The sequence below is a fragment of the Asterias rubens genome, chromosome 7 (genome assembly GCF_902459465.1).
Source record: "Asterias rubens chromosome 7, eAstRub1.3, whole genome shotgun sequence".
Classification (NCBI taxonomy): Eukaryota; Metazoa; Echinodermata; class Asteroidea; order Forcipulatida; family Asteriidae; genus Asterias; species Asterias rubens.
The window spans coordinates 21,296,661-21,324,609 of record NC_047068.1 but is presented as its reverse complement, the minus strand read 5'-3'; the positions used below and the strand labels follow the sequence as shown (position 1 = coordinate 21,324,609).

The following is a 27,949-nucleotide window of genomic DNA, read 5'->3' as shown; positions in this document are numbered from 1 at the left end:
AGTCTGATCGGAGTGTGCATGGCAATAGTAATCTAATAAGACATTACATGTACATGCAAAGGATGTAACAACTTTGACGCTTCACTTCTCAGTAAGCTTGTGATGATGAAGATTAATCTAACGTGGCTCTTTATAGGGAATTTAAGAGGGAAATTAAATCTCATGCATTATTCAAGTTGTTGTAAACGTACACAAAGAAAGGGGGTCAGCTGCCGAATGGCTGTTTTAAAGGTATACGGAACCTATTCATATTATATAAATCGTTACTTCTAAAACAAGTGCAACAACTTTGAATTCGAACGGTCCTTCATACCTCTTTTAAACGCTCCAATCCTTCGCTTGGAACATCTTATAATTTGAATTCCAATCGTCGAGATAAAATACACCCATTTGGTGATCATTAAAGCTTGACCTGAAATACATATACCACAATTCGTGGTGTTTTGTAAGTCAAAGCACGCTTCGTGTTGAGTCAGTTTGCGTAATTATATACAGAAAAATACTCAATATCCTGAAATCAGTTTGAGACTAATCCGAGAGTCAAAATCTGTTCATGATCACTTCACACCAAATATGTGTCTCGTGTTTCTCATCATATTTTCAAAGAACTTCCAACCACGTGGACCTCTGAAACCGACCGTATCATTACGAATCGATGCTTCCACGCAACGATTAACAGCACAGTCTTCAGTATACATCCCACTGCTGCCACCATATTATGGCAATCACACTCCTGCCATGTTATGACAATCCTACTCCTGCTACCATGTTATGACAATCCTACTCCTACCACCATGTTGTGGCATCCTCCCTCCTGCCACCATATTGTGGCAATCCCACTCCTGCCACTATGTTGTGGTGATGAAAGACACTAGACACTATTTGTAATTGCTCAAAATAATTGTTAGCATAAAAAACTTACTTGTAACAAGCAAGGGGGAGCTTTTGATAGTAAAACAGATTGTGAGAAAAGGCTCCCATGAAGAAGTGTAGTTTTTGAGAAAGAAGAAATTTATCACTAAAATAATATTTGAATTGAATTTGAGACCTCAGCTGAGGTCTCAAATTCAAGCATTTGAAAGCAAACAACTTGTGCGACAAGGGTGTTTTTTCTTCCACTATTCTCTCGCAACTTCGACGACCAATTGAGTTGAAGTTTTGACATGCTACTTATTTTATGCATTAGTTGAGATACACCAAGTGACAAGACTGGTCTTTGACGACAATTACAAAAGGTGTTCAGTGCCTTTAACAAGAGGAGTTAACGATAAGATCATCATATGATCTATCAGTAATCATTACTTTCTGTAGGTGAAAACATTCATTCTCGCTATCCCACTTCTGCCACTAGTGATGGACATTTTAAGTAAACTTTGGTTACATTGTTTCATCACGGAACTGTTCCTCATTTCAGACTGTTCCACTTTTAGGAAGAATCTCCGGTTAATATTTCCACATAACTTCCGTTTGTACCGAAGTATCGGTCAGATTCTCGCAGTTTAATCATGCTGTATTTTTCCTCTGTTTTTGTTTGTTTGTATTCTTCTCTCGGATTTCTCTTCACCAGCAAACAGATTCGGGTTCGATCTTCCTGAAGAATCCTCTGGGAGTGTTACTCTCTGTAATGGCGACGGTAACGTCTCCTATTGTCACGTTAGTCACGCTGATCTGAGAGTTCTCCTCCAACGAGTTGCGGTACTTCCTGAGCAGGGCAAACTTCCCCAGCTTGACGGTGTTCGTCGGCGTGGTGACGTTGGAAGGAGATGGTGGCTTGGAGTCAGGACTGGTGGTCGACAGAGGCGTGTCGCTACCGAGGTCGTACGTAGCGCTGTTCGGCGGTCTCGGTACTGTTGGCGACGGCAGGCAGCCGGCCAACGGCGACCTCGCGTCTCGGCAATTCCCAGCCGGTAAATGGCGTTCATTTAGTTGTAAGAAGGCGGGCTTTTTAACGGCTTTCGGTGGGATAATTTCCATCCCGTCTGAGTGTGCAAAGTTACCGTTAGCGTCTGGGCTGTCAATGTCCATATCATTACAGCTGCCGGCTCCATCTTTGAAGCAATCGCTGTCATCATCCTCCTCGTAGGAAATAGTCGTGTGATCTTGGTTTATTATCGGTTGGTGTTCCGTAAGTAAAAACCCCTGTTTGCATTTCGCAAGAAAATCCCGCCGTTGATTTTTCAAGTCCTGCAAGAACGAAAGAAATAAAAACCCTTAGTGAAGTATTCAGAAAAAATTGAGCTACCCTTTTCTGCATGTTGTAAATACGCATTGATTGCACAAAACCATTATAAGGTTCATATTGCACTTCTAAAACGTAAATATTGCACCAGATGGAAATAGAGACTGTCTACAAAGGAACCAGGGCCAATTTGCATAGAGTTGCTTTAGGAAATACCACTTAGATATTCTCTGCTTAGCAGATATAAGAAGGATACCAGTCACAAAATTGTAATTGTACATGTTACTTGATAGTTTGGGTGGGAACCTTAATCTGGTAAGCATAAGTGTTGTGCTAATAACCTACTCTTTGTGCTTAAAGGCAGTGGACACCATTGGTAATTGCTCAAAATAATTATCATATCAGCATAAAACCTCACTTGGTAACGAGTAATGGGGAGAGGTTGATAGTATAAAACATTGTGAGAAACGGCTCCCTCTGAAGTGATGTAGTTTTCGAGAACGAAGTAATTTTCCACGAATTTGATTTCGAGACCTCAAGTTTAGAATTTGAGGTCTCGAAATCAAGCATTTAAAAGCACAGCTTCGTGTGACAAGGGTATTTTTTTTACTGAAATGAGCTGGAATTTTCACAGGTTTGTTATTTTATGCATTTGTTTAGATAAACCAAGTGAGAAGACTGGTCTTTGACAACCAAAGTATCCACTGTCTTTAATAAGGAAACCGGGCCCAATACAAGAGAGATAGTTAATGTGTTCATATTTTAGATAATGTATCACAGCAGTTAAAACGAGCTTACACTCTTAGTGTAAGGTTTTCTTTTTCATTACAAACTATCACCACATGCTCTTTAAAGTATATTAATGTTAAACATAATTTATGTGACAGGCTTCCTTCTCAGACAGCATCCCAATGCAATGAAATGTCGCGCGAGGCTCTTAGAGTCGTAGCCTATATACAACATTCAGACGTGACATGAATACACAATCATGTGGGTCGACGTGATTGAATGTTCACACACAAAAATCAGCCTCAATAAAACATGACGTCGCGAGAAGAAGCCTCAAAATGTCATCAACAACAAAATAATATATTGCACAACTTACGGTCGACATCTGAGACCTTACTCATTGTTTAACCAAATGAATACCAAAACTTTCTGGTTCGTTTAGCAATTTTTTTTGCACTTTAGAATTGTCATCCTCAACAATTTTCTCGACTTTTAAAGAGAATTCCCCTCTTTGAATCGATTAATTAAAAAGCACTACAATTTTGTAAAAGGTCAACGCTTGAGGGCGCTGTCACCGTGACTCCATTGCGTGCATGACATTCATGTTGACAACAAACTTTAATATCCCGTATGATCAGATGGATACATTAATTATTTACAACAAATGTCCCGCTTTGCCATTTTGGTGCTACACTATAAATCTTACGTACCTTTTTTTTTTATTTTTATTTTTTTTTTTATTTAGGCAAAGAGGGTTTTGATTTTGGCCCTGACATGTAGGCCTATGTAATATAATTTATCTGATTTGAAAATCACAGAGCGATGTTTTAAGTATTTACCAATATTGGTAATTACCTTGAAGATGTTCGTCTCCTGAGAAAAAAAATAATTTTCGTGACATTGTTTTGCTAATTTCTCAAGAACTACAGCACCTCAGTAAGTAATATTTTCAGGGAAGCTTTCTACTATCAATATCTTCAAACAGTATAAGTTTAATGTTAATCTGTGGATATTGTGTTTTGCGTCCTACAAGAAGTACCCAAACCCCTTCTTTCCCCCTTTTTCCTCTGAAAGATTTTGCCGCCATGTTTAACCAATTGATTGACAATGCGCAACGAATTGCAGTCATCGTTTTTATACACATGTTAACATTTAAACGACTATCGTAGCTTTATTACTTCCTGCAGAAAAAAAATTCGTCTCGCCACCGCCTCCACATTGCAACTCTAGCACAAAAACAACACGACAGCCATTTGATGTTCAGTTCAGTTGTAATATTTAAATCAATTTACACCTGTTTGTGAACAAGGAGTCCTACATCAAGCTTTACAATTTCTCAATAAAACCACAACTCTTACTTGAACCCAAACAAAGATAATTGACAATATTATCGAAAGATTAGAAGGAAATTTGCATCGGGGATAAAGAACATACTTTTTTGGTTTCACCCATCTACACCGATGTGTGTAACCACTGTTTACTTAAGTGCTTTCCCGAGTGTTGTGAAACAAACACAGGCACATTATTATTGGGTGGGATTTGAACACACGACCTTTGCATAAAAATAAAAAAAAAATAAAAAAATAACATTGAGGGCATTTCTACCACCGTTTAAGTGCACAAAACTTTGTTGTCACTGATTAATATTTAATGTCAGTGTTTCAACAGAGAACAATTTTCAAACTATTTAAATTATAGGTTTGGTAATTTCGAACAATGCTCAAATTATAATTAAAATCATCATACATAAAAGAGCCGTTGTGGATCCAGGCTGGGTTTCAGGCAACGTGACAGAGAGTAAAAAGGTCTTTGCCATCCTTCGATCTCTGGAGACCGGGTATTATACGGACGTTTCATGTTCCACAATATACAAATTAGGCAATTAAAGGGGGACGGGATTTTCACGCTCGGGTGATAACCTGAAACAATTAAGCGGGTAGGCCAGTGGGCCCACTCTATAATTAGCAATGTTATGGTGACAAATAGCTTGAGTAAATGCATATCAAAGCTTGTTCTGGTGTTCAAAACTACTAGGTTTAATTTTTAAGATAAGAACATTACAATAAGCAACATTCTGAAAAAGTTTTTCATTCAAACTAATCGTTTAGATTCTACAATCTAGTTTCTCTTTGTCATCATGCTTTCTCTGACATACATGGCCATGGGCTTGCAAGCTTTTCACTTCCACTTAAATAAGACATGGACGTGGCAACAAATGGCTGCCCAAAGAGACCGTCTGAAACAGCATAAAAATACGGATTTCAAAACATTCCACAACACAGGCAAACGATGACGTACATACATAGCGTTCTATCTAGCCAAAGGCGTGTCTGTGTGTCTTTTGTTCACCCTGCTTTAAATGATGACACCCTACTGTTTTATCTGTCATTTACATTTAAAAATATAGTAAAACACACAGTTTTGTTTAATTTCCAGGAAACTTGGACACACTGTGTCACCTTGCGTATACAGACAGTCCGCTTTAGACATAAGGAACAATTCACAAGGACAACGTGTTTGTTAATATCAAAACGTTATCGACTCTTGTTGACGTTGTTGTAACTTGTGTCCATGAATTCGGCACGATTACCAGTCATCCACTCCGGACCAACAAACTACAGAGAATGCATACGTTTGGTAATCGATCGTACACGAAGCACTGGAATTGAAAGTCAAAGAATAATATTGGTGAATCTTCTATTATAATCTTTCAACATTTAGACTCGCTTGGTCGTCTGTGTTGCTAAAGAAAACAGAGAAAAAACACCCTTATTCCACAAATGTGTGTGCTTTCAGATGCATAATAAAATGCCAGGGCTGAAGTCTTTTATTTGTAAAACAAATATTTACTCTGCTTTTTAGTAAATGTTACGGGAAAGAGTATTGGGTGGGGCTGGGGCGGGGGGGGGGGGGGGGGGCTCAAGAGCTTCGCAAACCTGAGCAATAACCGTGATCGGTAATCCTCCATGTCGGCGGTTTATTTTGGCTCCAAATTAATAATACCTTGCCTCTCTCATACCTCACGTATTGACGGCATTATACGCTTATAATGACCCCAATAGGAAGCTATTATATTACATGTCCCCCCTCTGCCTAAATAAAAGCTAGGGCTGGGGGAGATATTCACTTCTCTAGAAAACTATATAATAAGGCCAAATAAAAATAAAAACATGTTGAGCGTCCCCGCCTGCTTCCTTTAAAGAGGCCGTATTTATTTTTTCTATTAATGCAATAATGTTTTGTACTTTTTTTCAGAATTTATTTTTAGACAAAGACACAAAAAAAGATATTATTTTAACGATCTCAGCAAAGAAAATAATATTGAAAAAAAGCTCAGCCGTTTGAATAAAAACATTTGTCGGGTGGCCATGTACAAAAAAATAAAATAAAAAATAAGGCCCTTCTCCTTCCTTTTTTTTCAAAAAGGGAGGACGCTGAACAAGTTTCTTATTTTGGCCTGAGCTGCAGAGGCAAATTACCTCGATCGATATTGTTGTATAATACAGGTATCTATTTTGGATGAAAACTCCAAAGGGAAAGTAGTTGGTTGGCTATAGAATATAAATTACACTGATAATAGGGGCAAGACCATGCAAGCGGAAATTAAATACCTCGGGCATACATTGTGTACACAGTGTTGTTATAGCGTATTATGAACTGTATACATATTAAATGCCTTAAAAGTTTGTGATTTATCTCCCTTTCGCCGTTGTCCCCCTTATTTTATTTTTAAGCAGCTGATTGATATAATATAAGGGGTCAAACAATAATTATGGCAACCCAAATGAGGTCAATGCTTTCATTCAAATGTCAACACAATCCAAATAATAGATAATGGAAAGATATTTTGTTTGTCCGCATCACAAGAAGCCCCCCATTAATTTGGCCTCTATTGCTTATAATTACAAAAAGTACAAACTAGGTAGAGAATGACTGACACTTAATAGTCAAGCACTGTGAGGAATGGTGTGGTTCACCTCAGTAGAATTCAAAAATAGCTTCTTCTTTTTGCCTTGGTAGACAGGGGATGTGACGATAGTAGTAGCATACGAGATGGTCGGTGGTAAATTGACATCAACAACACAATTTCAAACAGAGAAGTGGTTTGATAAAAAAAAGATACTTGATTGACCTCGCCTTACAGTCTTTCAAAAGGGGGTAATCGATTATATGGTTTTGTTTCTGGCAATTCAAATTGAAGAGCAAAATAGCTTTCGTATGTGTACAATGTAATCAGAACCATTACTTTTGTACAACAGGTTTAACATAACCCAAATGGTAGCAATATAAGTGTACTTTAATATTTTACAATGAGAACAAAGTGCAATTCGAAATAATAGTATAAACCATGTTTGTTTGTCTGTTGGTTTGTTATTTTAACACACTGCTTTCAAAAGTCAAGCATATTGTTTGTTTGCTTTGGATTTTTCCAGGAGATAAAATCAGATTGGTTGTTTCATTCAGGTGGGATTTAACACATTATTGAATAATTTAGTCTTAAAATAAAATCGAGTATGTAAGCCCTTTAAATGATAATTTCGAAAATGCACAAAATGGCAGTGGCGAGCAGTACACAGTGAGCTACATGTAATATTAATGTATGTACACACCGATGGATCGTTGTGTGTACAGTCAATGTCAATAAAGGAAACAGTAAATCAAGAGATGGTGTATACAGTATTGCGTAGACGGTTTCGTTACTCAATAACTCTCGTACTAAAAATAAAAACTCTAGATGATAAACCTTCAGAGATTTACTTTAGAGTTGCAAAGTATCAAGTAGGTCAACTAACCAGATGTTAAAATTTCATTTTGGACTGAGGTAAAATGCATTCAATTGGTAATTTTGAGAGATGTCGTAGACACATAATAAGAACAAAAATGTTATTCAAACATTTCGTTCAATGTAGGATACTAGTGTACAACTAAACAAACAGTGCCCTGCAGTAAAAGGCACATTATGTCCCTTTGCGGCAGAATTAGGTCAAATGGTCGCTCGATAATCCCGCAAAACAACACGAGAATATCCGTGGATTGTTGCATTTTTTGTGGAATGACGTTGTGCGATGTCAGTGACAGTAACATAGCACTGTGTACAAAACACACCACATGACGCCTGCACAATGTATAGAACCAGCACGGACTAGATCTCATAATTTATGTATCATACTGACTGACGGTGGTGACATTAATGTTCTGACTTCAGTTTTCTGTTTCGAAAGCTACAACCTGTGCAACCTTAGTTTACAAAAAGGGTGACCTTGTACGTTCCAGTGCAGTCTAAATTTTGTTTACAGACGTAATGTTATTGTTGTTGTTTTTTTCTTTTTTTTAGCTGGGTCAAAAATTCCTATCACTTCAGTCCACGCTCGTAGACATTCATGTTAGAAACGTATATGGCTACGGCTAATATTTACATTCCCTTAGCCAAAACCTCAGCCATATGCGAAGTCATTTGATTGTTGTGAGCAATGTTTAGACTCATGATGGCAGTGTTATACAAGTGGTCAGTAGCAGACACCTTCCATTTGCTAATACGAAACTCATGTAATCATCAGTTGTCTAATAAAAGCCTATCTCGATAATCGCAGATCACAAACATTGTGCAACAAAACAATCTCCCGATAGCTAATTTTTTTGTCAGGCCCGCGAGTTTGTTTTTGTGCCAAATCAAGAACTATCTCGCACAGTCAGCGCAGGTACGACGCCGTTTTACACAACGTGCCCGGGTTTTAAATATCAAGTACATGGCGATACATTCTATGGTTGCATAGCTCATGTTTCGTTGGCTAAACAAGTGAAACTGCATGGCAGTCCTTCAAATCAATATCATATATCCAGGGATCGGCTGAGGCTATAACGATACAACTACAGCATCCGGTATTGACATAAACCAGTTACAAATTAAAGCACCGTTGGTTTACATTTCTCTTTACAGGTCCTGTGGCCGATTTCACGAAACGCAATGATTAACCATATCTCGAGTTAGGAAAAGTAATTCGTCCTAACTTAGGATGGGTTCAATGCGTCCTCACGTCTTTGGAAAAGTAACTCGTCCTAAGTCCTAATATAAATCCTCAAATTAGGAATAGTTTGGTGAAACCGACGGCTGGACACGTTTGGTAATTATTTGAACGAGAAATAACCTCTTTCTAAAAAACTACATTTCAGAGGGAACAATTTATCACAATGTCTATACTATCAACCGCTCTTCATTGCTCGTTACCGACTAAGTTTCCATGCTTACAATTATTGAGTAATTACCAATCGTGTCAAGTGCCTTTAAGTAAAAAGTAAAAACGGTCGCACTTTCAAGAGAGAGAGAGAGTGAGAAGAGGAGAGTAGAAATAAGAGAGAAAGAGATTGTCGAAGATCAAATATCATGAGATGTTATCAAATCTTATAAAAACGGAAATCAATTGTGTTGACAGCAATTTGAGGAATCAGCCTGCAGCCGGAAAAAGCTGAGCGTTTTGGGACGAGAACGTGCCAACATAAGATGGGTTAAACAAACACACTGGATAAAAATAAACTTATGTTTTGTGTTTTGAAAAATAACTTAATTCCATGTCACCTCGTGAATTATTTTCTAATTTAAGATCAACATTTCACAAAGCTGTTTAAAAATATTTTGCGAAGTAGAGAAAAATATTACTGAGAAGAAAATGATGCAATGATTTCAAAAGACTTTCAACAACACCCAGGATTGTTCATTACAAAACAAAGCTCCATTAAAGAAAAAGGCTAGAACAAAAACATCGTTTTCACCTGAAAACTAACACCTGTCTTCTCCATGAATTCCTTTTCAAGACAGTGCACAACTTAACTGCTCGTCCATTGAATGTATCGACCCAACTAATTCAATGTGGACACTCCCGCCGTTGGAAAGAATACGTTTCTAAGTGTTTGCGGCGAAACATATAAATTATTTAATTGAGCTGTCAAAATCAAAGATAAGTACACAAAAACAAACAAGGCGCTACCCCAAATTGACCGATAAGCAAATTCGCGTTACTCGTCCCAAAGACAGTTACAATACACATACACACAACCCAAAGTTGACTGAATCGACAAAATACTATCAAGATACAGGCTTTCTCACTACTGACTTAGACTGAAGGAGATTGACCGAAATTTACAGAGCTGACCAAGATCAATGAGAGACTTTTGAACGCTGGGTGGCAGCAGACTTGTTCCACCCCAAGCTGACCAGCGAGCAAGTTCTCATTACTCGTCCCACACCAAAGTTGACCGAACCGACAAGTGCTGCGATTTTTTTAATTATAAATCGACGATTGTCACCGATTCGTTTTTAATTGCAACACTTTTGTCACGCGAAAGTAATTTAGGTTTGACAGGGACAAACTAAGACGTTTTGTGCAGGCCTAAGATTGACGTAGGCTGACCTAAATTAATCGATACAAGGTGAATTCGGGACTCTTATAGAAATCCGAACAGGCTTACTGAGTCTGAGGCCTCAAAAGTGTATTTGATTCATACCAGTTTTTGTTTACTCAATAGCGCCGCCATATTAGAACAATACACAATAGGTTGTTGTTGTTTACCTTTAGGTTCAGTAGTTTAGCTGGCTTACGACCCGGTCTTCCCTTCCGATACTCATCCGCTAACCTGTACAAACAAAAGATAACAAAAGTAACGAATGTATTAGGTTCACATTTCAGTTATACATTACAGTTCTTAGCTGATCAATGATGCAAAGTTAATGTGTGCATATGCAAATTGTGTTCTCATCTCTAAAATCAACAGTGTATCCCTCAGTTGTTGCTATAGTGATTTGGCACTGGGATGGAGTAATATTAGCTTTCAGTCACTTTCTGTTTTCATTCTCATGTTAAAGGGTTAATACATCAATGTTTTAAAGATACTGGACACATTTGGTAATTTTCAAAGACCAGTGCCTTTGAGGACAGGTTAAAACAGAATTCACATTTTGGTAAAAAAAAAAAATATACAGTTCGAGCGCAAACGGTTATGTTTTGTCGTGGATTATTGTGCACGTCCATCGATCATAAACATCGATTGCTGCACTCCAACATCAACTTTTATTTATTTATTATTTATTTTGGGGATGTTATCACATTTTCTTGACTGTGACACTTGTTAAATGGAATCATATCCATAGCAATTTGTTTTATTAACAGACAAACAAAGTCAAACGGCACAAATTTGCACTGTAGATTAAAAGAAAAGAACAAAATTGCCCTCGACGGTTACTAATATCGTTGTTTGCCTTTACGGCGCGTAATGTACTTTAATTGAACCTCCCAATTTATATTAAATATTGAATGTTGCTTCAAACAACGTTAACCTCCTACAATGGACAAATATATATACATTGTTGTGGTCAAATTTATTAGTCTTGGTTCATAATGATTTTAGGGGGGCAAGAAACTGTGAACGAGTTCTGAACATGTTGATGATTTAAACATTTTGAGAATGTTGCATGAAGCATTGGTTTATATTTGAACGTTATCTAGTTGGGATACATCCCACTCGGATCAATCAAAACAATCCACCTAATGGAGTGTACAAGGTACATCAAACTGCCCTCAAACTTGTACACAACAGTTATAAATAGCACGTTACAAAGATGTCTGCTGAACAAATCCAAAATCTCATTATCTACTTTGTGTTTCTTTATGTTGCCGACCTCTATCAACGTTCTTGTTTCAAAAAGTTATAGTGGTTCGTCAGCAAGAGTCGACTTTACACGGTTCCTTTGGGGCATCAATAAAGCCAATAATATATACATAAACTAAACCATTGCACAAAAGCAGCCACAGAGCAAATAGAGGAACTATAGGTAGCTCAAGGAAGACTAGACAGTAAACCTCCATGGTTAAAGGCACTGGACACCTTTGGTAATATTGTCAAAGACCAGTATTCTCACTTTGTGTATCTGAACATTATGCATATTAAACAAACCTGTAAAAATGTTGACTAAAGTTGATGAGAGAGAATAATTAAAGAAAAAAACACCTTTGTCACACAAGTTGTGTGCTTTCAAATGCCTTGAATTCGAGACCTCAAACTGAGGTCTCGAATTCAATTTAAATATTTTCGTGAGAATTAAACTTCTTTCTCAAAACTACTTCAGAGAGAGCCGTTTCTCACAATGTTGTTATACTATTAACAGCTCTCCATTGCTCGTTACCAAGTAAGTTTTTATGCTAACCATTATTTTGAGCAAATACCAATAGTGTCCAGTGCCTTTAAGCTGATGGTTGTTGTGGTCACATTAGACATGCCCTCTTAACACTATCCAACAGCGATAGCTAAATACATGTCTTCTATTTAATTTGTTTTCATATTGGATGATCCGCTGTGGTTTTGTCATAGAGGGTGAAGGGTTTTGCCCGGGGACCCCTTAAGGGCTTTAGGGTCCCCCTGGTTGCGGTAACGAAGTTGGGTATTCGATGACTTATTATGAACCGCAACAAAAAGTTGGACAAACAAACTTCCAAATAATCTTTAATTACTTCATACTTCGAAAGTTTCTCGTGATTTCAAGTGCCTTTTATTTGCTATTGAGTCAACAAAAACTGACCGTCTCGTCCATTTACTGGCAAATGAAACGATAAAGTCACCACTCATAATTCTTCTCCATGAGTAATATACAGATGCCCTACAGTATCTCATCACACGGATGACGTAGCATTTATTTCTCTTTCTGCACTCTTTGCTTTATTAAACACTAATAAATGAAGACCTTGGTTTACACACTGGCTCTGCTTGCTCGAAAATCTATAAATAACTCAAGGCAGAAAGACTCTGGAGCTCCGATGAGAGCTGTGAAATGTATCACTCTGTACGTGTGAAAGAATCATCTCTCATCGATCTATATTATCGATTATAAAACCGAAAAACTGTCCCTTAAGGTGTTGTGGGGTGGACTATAGGGGGAAAGAAAAGTTGTTCATCATCAAATGAATGTATCGATCTAATGACTGGGGAAATTGTCACCATTTGAACAATTATTGTGTGTGATATTGGTTTGGTTGATATGGTTATAGTTTATTAAAGTTTTTCCATACAAAAAAAAGAATTTATATGTTTTCATGACTTTATTTTTTTGAAATTGTTCCACAGTCACTGCAGGCCTACAAGTAATAATTCACTTATAGATGGATAGCTACTCATTAAATAGCTTTTAGAGAAAATGTAACAATGTTAACTATCCACGAACTAGTTTTATTGTGATCAATGGAAAAACATAACATGATCAAATAATTGTTAATTAACTATATCAAGTGATCGATGTAACATGGGTATATATTTTTTTTTAATAACTAGCTTTCTTGTGACCAATTCAGTAACTATATGTAGCTTTCTTGTGACCAATTTGCTAACTATTTTGTGTGTGACCAATTCACTAACTAGCTTTTATGTGACCATGTAACATGGATAACTATAGCTTTCTGGTGACCAATAGAGCAGATGTTTTCTAGTCTCTGCTTAGTTACGTTAACTTCATTGCAAACTAATCAAAATGTCTGCACTATAATGAAGGTATGAACACTTGAAACATTTAACGACTCTACTCAAAAACTAACATTGATTTATTCCTCAAGACAAATCAATAAGAGTAGCACTTAATCATTGGAATGATTCACATAAATGATAATAATAGATTGTGCTAACACTATGCCAACGTCAGCCCATCCATACTCGTCGACTCTGTTCATCAACCTAGCCCATGACAACTGCTATGTTTTCATAACCAACAAACTACGTCATCAATTGTACAGATCTTAACAGATGAAAGTATCCTAACCCTGTGAAGTTCGTTTTCCACGGCCATTCACCCGTGGCATACACAGGCATGCAACTATTCAGCTGATCAGCTGATGTCCTCTCTTTCTTTTCAAAACAGTGCCATAGAAAACTGAAAAACACTGTTAGAAAAATCACGTCTGCTATTGAGCTAGGGCAAATATGCAGTGTCTGCTTTCGGTTTTGTTAGTTTGTTTGAAGATGATTTTACCGTGAAGGGAACTCGGTAAATACCCACAAGGGGATACAAAAAATCTCTCTCAAACAAACATTGATTTAAAGTCCATTAACTCGGTAGGATTCGAACCCCCAACCTTGTATTGCAGGTCATACACTCAACCACTTGACCACAGTTGGTTGAATAGACCTATCGTCAATTACGAAAAAGCGGCTGAATTCGGTCTGGAATCAGAATGTGCACACACACACAAAACTAGGAAAAACATTTAAGCAACCGTGACCAAGGGGCTTGACATTGTTTGACGTTGTTATCTCCTCGGAGTTTCTGCCTAAATACTTCAAGGAAATGTGTTATAAAACATTATAAACATACGGCTGTTTTACCAAAAGGTATACGCATCATCAGTGCAATTGTCGTGTAACATGTCGTAATGGCAGTGTGTTTAGATAAAGAAGTGGTAAGTTTTCCACAACATTTCATCTTTCTGTGCCAGGGGAAAGAGGGACAAGTTGGAATTATTTCAGCCCTCAGAATCTGCCCCGTCTGGCACGATCGAATATCAGGCCGTGAAGCGAGAGTCTTTCGAGGTGATGATTTGGCAAATAGAATCGTTCACGCAAGCCTTCAAGGGAACGACGATTACTTTTTTTAATTTTATTTAAGTTGATATTTCTGCATAAGTTTTCGTTATACGATACAAATGTCAAGGTGATGTTGAAAAGTGCATATCCTGAGAGCCTTAAAGGCACTTGGTCTCTTTGGCATTAGTAAAAGAAAACTTATAGGCTTACCAAGAGTCCTAGGCCTAGTGCCTACTCCTAAGTTAGGACTATCTTTGTGAAAACGACCCCTGGTTTCACGTTCAAACTTGATAGGAGGGTCCAGGTCGGACACCGTGACAACATATTTTACAGTTAAAATCTGTAGACAAGAGGTTGGTTACAAGACCGGCGGTGAGAAAGAGCTTGTAACGTTTATCAACCAACCCTTCCCCATTGGGTTTAACCACCATTTATCGAATCATAAAGAAGACTGACGTTCAGAGGATTACTATATGAACCGGTTAGCCGACTACTGACGAGCACAATAGACCATGTAAACTTTGTTTACAATAAGTGCGACCTTGTTCATTCTTTGGCTAGTCTGGCAGGCAAGATACTGCATTGGTCATATGGGAAAGTTGACATTTTGTGTCACAATTTCCACATAAATCCAAAAGTTATGAAAGTAACAGCTTGACAAGTTTTTGAGATGTGTCAAAAGTTGAAAAAAATTGGACAGTGCAATCTCCATAAAATATAAGATTTTATATTAGGCTGTGTATAAATCGTGCCTGCAGAAATTCCAGGCTTGGTGACTCTTGTAAACATGTGATGGCACAGGTCACACCTTCTATAGCACACGTCTTCAAGTATACATTAACCGATAAATCTGTAAACTTTCATGATCAATGTAAAACTTGACAACAGTTCTGTACAAGTATAGCATTACATAACATTATGTAACTGATACTTTATCATGGAGGTGTGTATTTGATGGTTAACTTTTACTTTTAAATACCCTTTTTACCCATTCATTTTTTACCATTCATTATGTGTGTGTAATGTTGTGAACTAACTCAAAAGCATAAGCAAGTCTCACAGAACACTAAACAAAATTGGCAACATTTGAAAGATGAACCTTTCGTAAAGTACATACAAGAACTCCCTTCAACATGCTTTATACTCCTTTTCAAGGATCCGTACTCGCAACTTAAGATCAAAACACACTGCCACAGAGAGGTCAACACACAATTTGTCAGTCTGTCATGTTATTCATGTCACTGTGGGGATGTCCTTGTTTCTTCCTAAATTAGTTTACCCTTTGTTCACAGCACCGAGGAAGTCACATACCGAGAGAGTCAGTTCATGGGCATGCGACGCCCAGGGAGGGACGTCCTATACCGGTGCTTTTTACTGAGGTTTTTAAAGGCACTGGACACTTTGGTAATTGTCAAAGACCAGTATTCTCACTTGGTGTATCCCGACATTAATGCATAAAATAACAAATCTGTGGAAATTTGACTCGATTGATCGTCGCAGTTACAAGTAAATAATGACAGAAAAAACAACCCTGCTGAACAAAATTGTGTGCTCTCAGAAGCATGAGAAATGCTTCATGCCTGAAGTCTTCCCCAGATTCCAATAACTAAGTGAATCAAATACCTCTTTCCCCCCAAAAAAAACACTTAAGAAAAAATAAATCTGAGAAAAAGTTGGACTCAACTGGTCATCGAAGTTGCAAGAAACTATTATGTAAGAAAAACACCCTCTTGTTGCCTAAGTTTGTGTGCATATGATGAATGAGAAAGGCTTCAGGGCTTTCTCAGATTCAAATATTTTAGTAAGAAATTGCCTCTTCCACAGAAACTATATGTTACAGATACAGAGGGAGACGCTTCGTCACAATGTTTTTTTGCTATCAACAGCTCTCCATTGCTCGTTACCAAACACGTTTTTGTGTTACTACTTTGAGTAGTTACCGATAGTGTCGAGTGCCTTTAAACCGGTGCTATATAAAACCCTGAGCTTTTGAAAAATAAAAACAGGACGTGTTCACACTGATACTTAATAACAGGAACACACTGATTGATAACCATACCTTTCCTCGAATTCCAAGATCAGCCCGGGGTCCAGAATGTTGTCCTTGGGCTCCCACGTGTTCATTCTGAGGGGAAACAACAAACAATCAAACTTCAGTTAAGCTTCAATTCAAGCTATGTATTAGAAACTAATAATACAACTGAATTTTAAATGGTGAGGAAGTTTGCTTTTGGGCTATCCCTAATTAAATTGTTGTATGTTGTTTGTTGTTGTATACCTCTTGAACGTTACTTTAGAGGGAACCTTATGTTTTTTCCTCACAGTATTCTGTTCATTGCAGTATTATTTTTAAAGCTTGGAGTCGATTTCACAAAGATAATCAAACACTGCAAAAACTGGGATGTTAAAATTGACACCACCATGGATGCTGTCACATATAGATATCCAAGACAGAATGAAAATGTACATCATAGGGTGCTAAAAATAACACCAATCTAACTTTTTTTGTTTGTAGAAACGGTGTTATTTTAAAATCCTGCGTTCCAGCTGCCCAAGAATGCTCTCAGTTTAAGACGCGATATTGTACAGTGACGTAATAACAGTAATAAGACTGAGTTGAGAGCTAGTTAGCAGCTCAGAAGCAGCGTCACGTGAACAGGCAAAGGTTTGCGATCTCCTAAAAGAATTAGCATTTTTAGTTGTGAGTTTTATCAGCGTGTACAACTACAACAGGCAATATCCACCTCCGAGAAATCCGAGAAATCCGATCAATCATCGCACCGTGACCTCAATTACAGCTATCAGGGAACTATTGACTTGATCTGGAACTACAACCTATAATAGCTCTTTAAATAATTGCCAGCCTTGGTCTATCCATCTATCCTATTGCTCTATGGTCATAGTAAGCGCATGCAAAGCTCACTCTTAATAAATTAATGTCAACGTAAAATACCATCCAGTTAATACGTCCATGCATTAAGGCCCTGGACACTATTGGTAATTACTAAAAAGAACGCATAAACTTGGTAATGAGCAATGGAGAGCTGTTGAGAATTAAAGCTGTATAGTGCCTACTCTGAAGTAACGCATTGAGAAAGAGATAAATGTATTTGCTCACTAAAATATTTGAATCTGAGAAAGACTGCAGGCCTGAAGCCTTTCTATGTCATCTGAAAATACACAAACTAAATACGTGTGTTTTTTCTTTCATTATTTTCTGGCAACTTCGATGACCGATATTGAACCCCAATTTTCAGTACAGTTGTTATTTTATGCATATAGGCCTATGTTGTGATACACCAAGTGAGAATACTTGTCTTTAACAATTAAAACATGTCCATTGTCCAGCGCCTTTACAAGTCTCAGACTTTTATATTGTAGCCCCTAATTATCTTATCAATAAAACTTTGACCCAGAAACAGGTTTCTGCGAACTATAGAGTCAATAATGAGCCTTGTGAGATCATACAGATTGACGTAAGGTGCGCCGATGGATGCCTTAAAGAAAGTGGACACTGTTGGTAATTGTCAAAGACCAGAACAAACCTGTGGAAATTTGAGCTCATTGGTCATCGAAGTTGCGAGATAATAAAAACACCCTTGTCACACGAAGTTGTGTGCTTTCAGATGCTTGATTTCGAGACCTCAAATTCTAAACTTGACGTCTCGAAATCAAATTCATGGAAATCTACTCCTTTCTCGAAAAAGAAGTCACTTCAGAGGGAGACGTTTCTCACAATGTTTTATTCTATCAACCTCTCCCCATTACTCATTACCAAGTAAGGTTTTAGGCTAATAATTATTTTGAGTATATACCAATAGAGTCCACTGCCTTTAAAGGCACTGAAGGCACTGGACACCTTTGGTGTTTGTCAAAGACCAGTCTTTCCACTTGGCGTATCTCAACATATTATGCACAAAATCACAAACCTGTGAAAATTTGAGTTCAATCGGTCGTCGAAGTTGCGAGATAATTATGAAAGAAAAGAAAAAACACCCTTGTCACACAAAGTTGTGTGCTTTCAGATGCTTGATTTTGAGGTCTCGAAATCAAATTCGTGGAAATTACTTTTTTTCTCGAAAACTACGCTTTCGGTGCCGTTTCTCACAATGTTTTATTCTATCAACCTCTCCCATTATTTCTTACCAATTAATGTTATGCTAATAATTATTTTGAGTAATTACTAATAGTATCCACTGCCTTTAACTCGTCTTAACGTCACTCTCAAGGATATATTATTATTATTGATAGACCTATCATCAGATGTCGTTGGAAACCTTTTCGCGGAAAAAGTAGGGTCTTTCTTCACTGAAGTCACTTATTTGAATGTCAAATTGCCACAAGTCCTAATTTACATCTCATGCGAATAAAACTTCGTGAGCCCTTAGTGTGGCGCAAGCATGTAACTATATTCTAACTCAAGAAGAATTGCTTCCAGGAAGTAGCAGGGTTGGGACAGCTTATGTGTTCTTATCCTAATCCCTATGCCATTGTTGACATCTACAGTAAACAAACGAGTTCCTCTCTCCCCTCCCATCCCATCCCAGTTCGGTTCCGTGTATTGCAAAACGAAGTAGGGTATTGACTGGAAATAAAACGTGGAAATGATCGTGAAATTGAGGTTTAATCAATAAAATAGAAATTTGAACGCAGCAGGGTTGAGACAGATATTAAAATGTTCTAATACTTCCTGTATGCAATTGTAGGCATTGTTGACATCCACTCACCAAAGGCAAGTGAGTTCCAAACTGAATATGAGCACTAACTCTCATTCTCTCAATCCCTTCCAGATTGGTTCCATATTATTGCAAAACGACTGTTGGACATCCCTATGTTTTGATGAAATCAATTAATGGTGAAGTGGGGGGGGGGGGGGTCCCGGCTATCAAGATACATTTCATCGCAGCTTTCATGTGAAACTTGTTGTCAAACCAAGATATTGAAATGATGATGAACACGTCATATGACATCAATGTGCAAAGTCGCTTCCCGTTGCGTTTTATCAGGCGTCAAACAGGAGCAAGTTCGTGTATTTACACTTCATGACCCACTTAAAAAAACACAAGCACACACAAGGAAACGGGCCTACAAATAAATAACACCAAGGTACAACGCAAATTACAAACTGTTTCGTCGGTTAGGGTGGTGTTGGAGTTGAACCGACTCTCTGACAACTCTTCCACTAAAAGATGACTACAATGAGTTACACTAATCTTACGGGGTAACGTTCACAACCTTGTGATGTTAAGCTTCCTTTCGTGGAAACAAAAGAGGGCGTTGTCGAAAACATACGTCACTGGTATACAATGTGTACATCACGTGACCGAGAGTCAACGCCTAGCTTTTACATCACCGATAAGAGGGCTCATGCCGTCATTTTTTTACGCCCGTAAGACGTTATTTATAACGCCCGTATGACGTCATTTATCAAAGCAGAGCTTTGCCGATAAATGGCAATTCGGGCCTCACGAGTTCGTCGTTCTCTCGGTCACATCGTCATGCAGTCTCGAGGGGTGTCGGGGTTCGCGCGCGTACTTCAAGTCTGCAACAAGCCGATGACTATTCTGTGAGTTTACCCCCTCTACCGGCGAGACAATACTCTTAGTCGACACTAAATGTAATGTGGGCAGTCCTGTCGACCTTTCTATCAGGCCGAGTTTTTGCCAACCGAGGTTGGACAACTATGGAAAGCTCAAAGATGCAAATAAAAAACAGAATGTTACACACATTGACATAATATTGAAAAATATATGGAATTGTTGGAAACAAACCAACAAGTCATAAGGGATATTTCAGCTCATAGTCATGAATCTTTACAATGTCGAATTTGGTCAACAGGCACACTTTGTTTACCAACAGCGGAAGGGTCTAATAATAACCTTCATGAAATAGCTGACACAATACAAATACCAGAAGGGCACACGTGATCAGTGACGTCATCCGACACTGTGAGATCAGCAGGATCTCTGTCGATGACGTCATGGTCATGCGCTTTACCCTTCTGCAAAACAGACAAGTGACTACGTAATGATTCTAAAAATACATACCTACTCGGAAATCCTTTCCATTTGACGAGAAACTCGTTTCTCCCCTGTAAATAAGATAAAAACGAAGAGAGAAGATTGTTTAACAGTTGGACAAATACAGGGTTTCAATAGAAGGGGTGGGATGGGGGGGGGGGGGCATACCCGTAAATACTAATTGGTTTAATTAAAAATATTCAAACATCGCAGACGAAGGGTGAAGTGTGCTTAAATTACAGTTGTTGTATGTAAATTAGATTTTTTTTTGTATTATTACATGAACAAATAAATACAGAATAAAAATAAAATACTTGTATTAAAAGTATATTCACGTGGGCCAATGACCATAACAAAACAATTTATTGCAAGGGTAATCAAGCACATAAAAAAGAACAAGGAGTAGGGATGGGACGAAAAGGCATACCAAACCATTAAATTGAATTTTAAGTAAACCTGTTTCAAGTAATTGAGCAACAAATGAATTACAAGTATACATGTAAGCAAACATTAAATATTACTTGTTTATGACAAATTAAGAAGGGATGCATAAACAAAGAGGGGACACTCAACAAAATGTTTGCTCATGCATTGCTTGTTCTATTATTTGTTTATCAACCATTATGATGTATACGCCAAACACGTCAAACAATGCATGACGTCAGAGCAAGTTGGCAAATTATCGATTTGTTTTGAAACGCGTCGCTTAGGAAACAATGATGGCATTGTTTAAAGTTGCCACGATATCGTGACGTCATCATGTGTTAAAGTGATTCTGTAACATATTCTATTTTACCTCAGGAAACCAGGGTTGGGGGGTGGGGGGGGGGGGTTATTCACTAAAGCTTTTTTCCACAGTGCAAGTGTGTGTCGACTGTCGAGTATACTGTTAATTGGTTTTGAAATTTCGTAACTAACACAAGTTCTTGCTTGAGGACATAGTATCATAAGTGACTATAGAATAATGTTGACATGTATAAACTTAAAGATGACATTAAAAACCTCTTAAAACCAGCTTTAATGCCGTGAGTCACGTCACGTCTCATGTCTTTTCGAAACAATTATGGCGTCTCTACAAATTACGCTGCACTGAGGTAAGTATTAGTAATCCTGAGCATTTGAGGATACCCAGCTCATACTTCCCCTAATCAAAATGAAATAATTAATACATACATAAATACAAATTAAATATATTAAAAAATATTTATAATGGTAAAACAAATAAACCACAAAATAAAATGAAATAAAATAAATAAAAAAATAACGTAAAGTAAATAAATAATCAAATTAAAATAAATAAATAAATGAGTAAATTAAACAAATAGCCCAATTGTAAATAATTAAAATTAAAAAAAGAACACAAAGAACAAGCTGCAACGCCTATTTTCTGTCGGAAAAACGGTATTTGAAAATAGAAACGGAGGAGAGAAAATATATAACCGGTTTATGTAGTGTACAAACTAACAGATCCAGCTAGAACTTACAAGGCGTGGGTGAGTTGGCCCACTCCTACCCCCGCGGGCGACCTACCGTCTCCGATGACATGGATCAGCAACATGTCCACACGGTCCATGCGGCTTGATTGTTATTAGCTGGACTATAACTATATCACATTGTCCCAGAACATCTCTCTACAATGCATTCTCGACGGCAGGCCAGACGTGTGGTAATTTTTTTAAATTATGGTGTTGCAGCTTATTTGGCTGTCCTTTAAAGGCACTGGACACTATTGGTAATTACTCAAAGTAATTACGAGGATAAAACGTACTAAGTAATGAGCAATGGAGAGCTGTTAATAGTACAAAACATTGCGAGATACTTCAGACCTGAAGCCTTTTATTTGGCATCTAAGAGCACAAAAATGTGTGAAAAAATGTTGTGTTTTCTTTCAATATTTTCATGCAATTGCAACTTTGATGACTAATTGAGTAAGAATTTTTACAAATTTGTAATATGTTATGCATAATGTTGCAATAATGGGATACTCAGTGAATGTATATACTGATTTATCCAATGAAATATTTATTTGGTGTACGATTAAGTTTTGAGATACCACACTAGCACTACTAACAAACTGTGTGAACCATAACGAGCATCTACCCGTAGGCCTATAGTTATACGATTACGTTAGTGTGGCAGTATCCGAGAATGATGTTGGTCTGTCAACAGAGGAAATACAATAAGGCTAATCTGAATAAAATAACAATAAATAATGACCACAGCCAACTGTTTTAGACACTGCACCAAGTTTTTAGTTACACCACTGGCACTTTAACAGGGTAGTAAACATTGACCACTTTAACTGACCTTGAATGAATTCATGAGCTAATGACTAATTGATTACAAACTTGTTCAGCTATTTAAATCGGCTTCCGTGCGTGGGAAATCAGTTTAATCCTCAAAGGAAGCTGCAAGTAGTTTTTTTGACGGGATTATCAACATCACTAAAAGCTTTGCTCAAATCAAATAATCAATCATAATAGAGGTTGTGGGTTCAAATCCCATCCGAGTAAAATGCCTGTGAAAATGTTCAGGAAAGTTAAATTAGACCCTAAAGTGCTAACACACATCGGTGTATCTAAACCACTTTGGTCACACCAAATAATCAAATATACAGAGGTCGTAGGTTCGAATCCCACCCACCAAGATTAATATTCTTTATCCCAGATGTTAATTTAAATCTTTTAAATCTTTTAAATAAACAATTCTAGATCTAAATCTATACAGGTACTCGGCAATGCCTTTCAGTAACTTAACGAGGGATAAATAAATAAAAAGGTAGAAACAGTCTGGTTCTGTCTATATGTAATTATCATATAATCATAATGTAAACATAAACATCGCCAGTGCACTGCGTATTGACATGGAGCAATGGACATTGGTATTGCTCTGTGTTATTTACCAAGACACAAGGAACAAGAAGATAATAATGATTGCGTAATAAATAATATTCAAGCATGCATTCTCACCTGTCTCCTTCGCCTCTTCTTGATATAATCCGCAGTGAAGACTCTGTCTGTTTGTGTTTCCATCATGGTGGCCTCCTTACTACACGTGGTTGTATCTCACAGTACAGACGGGCTGTATACCTCTCAGCTCAATCTAGGCCTCCGTGGATCCCTACAGAGACCATTACAGTGTATATTATCCCAATGTAGTTCCCACACGCGGTTCTCAGCCTGCCTTTATATTATACCGATCCATACACTACAAATCCGTAAGCTTCACTGTGTTCTGATGTCGCAGTTTGTTATGATGACGATGGGCTCTATAATAATATTCAATGCTCTCAGTCCGTCTGCGAGACACGTCTACAGTTGAGTGGCCCCAGTGCGTAGAATGAATCGTGTTGACAACGTGATATCGAACGTGTGGCACCGTGTGTGTTAGCCAATCATCAACCCGCCCTCTGAATGAGCCGACAGATAGAGTGCAGTGCTCGTATATTTTACCCTGGACTCCGTTTACACAACACGGCTAGATCTTGCACAACACGACTCCCTATATCCCTGCCGTACACACACACACGCAGACATGCCGAGGGCCCCTTCAACAGCACGTGACATGTCCACGGTCTTGTTTACATCTATGACGTCACGGGCTATTGTGATAAACTGCTGCTTTGGTTGACCTTTTGCGAGAGGGAGTCACAAACCGTTCGCCTTTAACGCAGTCAATAGTAAAGTGATCTGATTAAATTCGAACTGTAGAGGTGGAATTTTCCAGTAATTCTCCCCGTAGCTATCGAACTTGTGTCGACCCGAGACCGCGAAATACAACCCAGGGTTTGGTGGCAGGCAATCGCTATAAAATTTTATGAATGTAAAAATGCATGGTGGATTTCTCGACTTGTGCTGGGGCGTGGGTGTCCTAAGCGGGCCTAATTGCACATGAACATGAAACTTGACTGTGGGTAATATAACACATGGGGGGATGTTAATTGATATGCTCGCTTTAAAAAGTTAGTTGGTTTTGCTCGTGGTTAAAAAATCAACACTGTCCGCCCTTTAAAGCCTTTTAGTTGATTGGAACCGATATGTCATCAGCCTTTATGGTATTGTTGTAAGGATAAAAAGCTTGACTGATTATGAAATACACTACACCCGAATCAATTTTCTGGGAAACATTTCCCTCTGAAAAGAACATGTAATTTATCTGTAAACCTAAAACAACGAAACAACTGGGAAACATTTCACTCTGAAAAGAACATGTAATGTATCTGTAAACCTAAAACAACGAAACACCGAAACAACTGGGAAACATTTCCCTCTGAAAAGAACATGTAATGTATATGTAAACCTAAAACAACGAAACAACGAAACAACTGATTTCGCTCTGACAAAAAAAAAGGACAGTGTGTTTACATGCTGCAATTTATGAATATTGTTTTTATTTTCTCCTGACTCAATCAACAGATTAATTTCGCATGTTTGTAATTTCATATTATACTCTGGTGATCACACACAAATGAATACTGTCTGCAATTGTGTAAGTCAATCCTGGATAATATTGGACCAGACAAACAGATAAAACAAAATAAAAAAAATTATCTTTTTGTTGACAAAGACAAAAGTAATTCAACTGGAGAAACTGGTAGAATATTACACCTTAAAATGCAAGTCAAATGCACCTTATAAAACAAAGGACTAACTAAACAGACCAAACAGATACATTTTTTTGGACAAAGACAATGTAATTCAACTGACGAAATAAATAAACCATAATGCAAGAATGTTTGTGACTAGATACAAAAACACCGATGTACCTTATAAAACAAAGAACCACAAACAGAACAAAACATATTAATAACAGAACATTCGAGACCCACAAAAAATAAAATTCCTGAAGTCATACAAATAGAGCAAACAAAATAAACGATGATTGTTCACAATGCAGTGACGAAACCAATGATTAACATTATAATGCAAGGCAGTTTTAGGAAAGAAAAAAAGACCAATTAAACGCATCATATAAAACAACTTAAGGACCAAACAGTTAGAACCAAACACATCAAGATAAGAAAATTCCAGACTCAAACAACTCCTGAGTCATAGAACATTCGAGACTCATTGGAAACTCCTGAATTCATATCTATTTCAGGGAGACATGTCATCCGCAATATTGCGCTTCGTCGCCTCGAAGCGCTGACTGTGTGTGCAACTTAGGGTATTATATAAATGTCAATTTGTATTGTGTTACCATGGAGGTAGAAATATTACATTGCATTAGTGCAATTAATGCAGAAAACCAGATAATATTATCTTAACAAATGTCATCAGAATTGATACGATCATAATTCTTACAATGTTTAAATATCACATATAATTTACAATAGGGATTACGAGCATGGAAATTCATCTTTGAGAGGGCAAGGTCGTCTTTATTTATGGCACTTCCATTGATAAAATCTTTAAATATATGAGAAGCTCTTAAATTTGCACCAAGGACTAGGCATGTGGCAAGACCATGGCCCCCTGGGCCTCCATATACATCAAGGCCTGGACATAACTGAGCGGTCGGCTTGGAACTGAAACGTATCGTCCATTCGATCATAGAGCAAGGACCAGAAGGAGTTGCAAATGCATGACTTTTAAAGGTTCGCTGCTCCTTCTATACCACGCTGTAAAATGGTGTTAATCGCGATCTTGTCCCTCTAGCAAGTAGACCTACACGTAGATCGGATTTACACACAAGTCTATCGAATGTTTCCGTAATATTGACTTGACAATCAACCTTTGGTCACTTTGGTATTCTACCCTTGGTAGCACCATACAGTCAACATCAATTGTTTAATACTCGCCGAGTAATCGGACGAATAATAATCGGTTTCAAGCTAGATCCCACTTTTAAGAATAAAAATCAACCCTTCAGGAGAAAAAATACCATCTGAAAATCATCGATTTGAAGGTTTTCGTAGTCCCCCATCTTGATTACTGTCAAAGATGAGGAAATAACATTTAGCCCCCTGCCCCTTCCCCTACAAACCCATAGCAACACGCAACAACAACAACAACAGCAACACACGCGTTGCCTTTTTCGATTAGTCATACATCACTCGATTAGGACGAACCGTGCAAACAAATTAACACTGATATTATAAACAACCAACATTTTCCGTTGTTGATTTCCGTTGTTTTTATCTAACTTGCCCGAGACGATGTCCTGGTGTTTCTCAAAAATGATTTCATTCTTCCAAAATAACTATGATTTGCCTTCCCTTTATTTTTCCCAAAGAAATCCATCAAACGTAATAAAATTTCTTCCGGGAAAATTTATTCGGAAATTTATTGACACGTATTTTATGACATGGTCATTCATTGCACAATACGCAAAGAGTAGGCGTACCCTATATTAATACCCAAACAAAAACACTTTCCAAAGAAAATGGCACACAAATTCCGCCCCCGTTTATGGATGACCCATTACGCCTAATAATAAATTTTCGCTGATGTCCAGCATACCTTCCATCTAGTGATGGTTCGTTTATTTCAGGTTTGCCTACACGTTCTCTCAGTTTCAAAAGGCTGGCAACATAAATATCCGGAAAATATACTGGATTGGTGCCATGTGCCATTATTTCCCTCGTTTTAATCGGTTTAACAGTCTCCTCAAAACAAGAGAAGAAAAAATACTTCATATGAGAATCTGAATAACATAAAACCGTTGTACCAGTACAGTATGATTGAAACCAGTCGGCCTCACAAAAAAAAAAAAAAAAAACTATTTAAATCGAGGATTCCATTTGGTGATTGAAACTCACTGTTTACTTCAATCCTATAATATAGGCCTATGATAAACACCATAAAACCAACCTTGTAAAAGGGGGTAATTTTCGGGATATTGCCGGAAACCTGGAGCGGTTGTGTTCACGCAAGAAGAGTAATTGGAATACCCAATCTGAGAGATTACCGCAGTAACGCTTCTCATATTAGATTTTATAAAAATTGATCGAACAAAACCTCGTACAAGTCTCGTGAATGATTAGTGTTTTGATTGTCATCAAATCAAGGCGCAAGTGTGTTATCCTGCGTTATTCTTCGTCATGGAATGTGTGAGCAATATTATTTAAATATTAATATGAAGTATACTGTGTGAATTTATTTTCTGGCACTAAGTGTCGTCAGCAACGTCCTTTAATAAATAATAATATATTATCACTATAGTATGGATGGATATCCATATTCATTTTCAATCTTCAAAGACGATGAGAGCATACTGATCGAAACGTTGAGTTGGTAACACCAGTTCTTGTCAGAACCAACACATTTAAATTCACATGATGTTACCGCAAGTCTTAGATATAGTTTCACCTTGCAAAATTTCAAATCCTAATAATTTTTTGTTAGATTAAATGTTTTCCACAAAAGTCATTACACTGATTTTTACACTGAGTATAACTCCGGCATGTCAACGGGGCCAGCCTGATTTTACCTAAAGCAACCGTTCACTAAATGGTGCGTGTTCG

At 37.6% G+C, this 27,949-nt stretch overlaps 1 protein-coding gene across 1 annotated transcript; it reads right to left on the bottom strand.

Annotated features, from left to right (window-relative positions):
* Positions 1 to 1,181: 1,181 nt before the first annotated feature.
* Positions 1,182 to 24,018, bottom strand: LOC117292904. The gene is made up of 5 exons (XM_033775081.1): positions 23,454 to 24,018; positions 20,512 to 20,555; positions 16,524 to 16,589; positions 10,474 to 10,537; positions 1,182 to 2,184 (listed from the first exon to the last, which is right to left on the bottom strand). The coding sequence occupies exons 1-5, from the start codon at positions 23,517 to 23,519 to the stop codon at positions 1,561 to 1,563; spliced, it is 864 nt and encodes a 287-aa protein (XP_033630972.1). The 5' UTR covers positions 23,520 to 24,018; the 3' UTR covers positions 1,182 to 1,560.
* Between the last annotated feature and the right edge of the window lie 3,931 nt (positions 24,019 to 27,949).

Excerpts from the sequence above, each read along its gene's own strand:
- LOC117292904 (XM_033775081.1), bottom strand. The coding sequence starts at position 23,519 with ATGATGGAAACACAAACAGACAGAGTCTTCACTGCGGATTATATCAAG. Across the intron at positions 16,590-20,511 it reads TGGAAAGGATTTCCGAGTAG|AATGAACACGTGGGAGCCCA; the intron begins GTATGTATTTTT and ends GTTTCCCCTCAG. Across the intron at positions 10,538-16,523 it reads ATCTTGGAATTCGAGGAAAG|GTTAGCGGATGAGTATCGGA; the intron begins GTATGGTTATCA and ends TTGTTTGTACAG.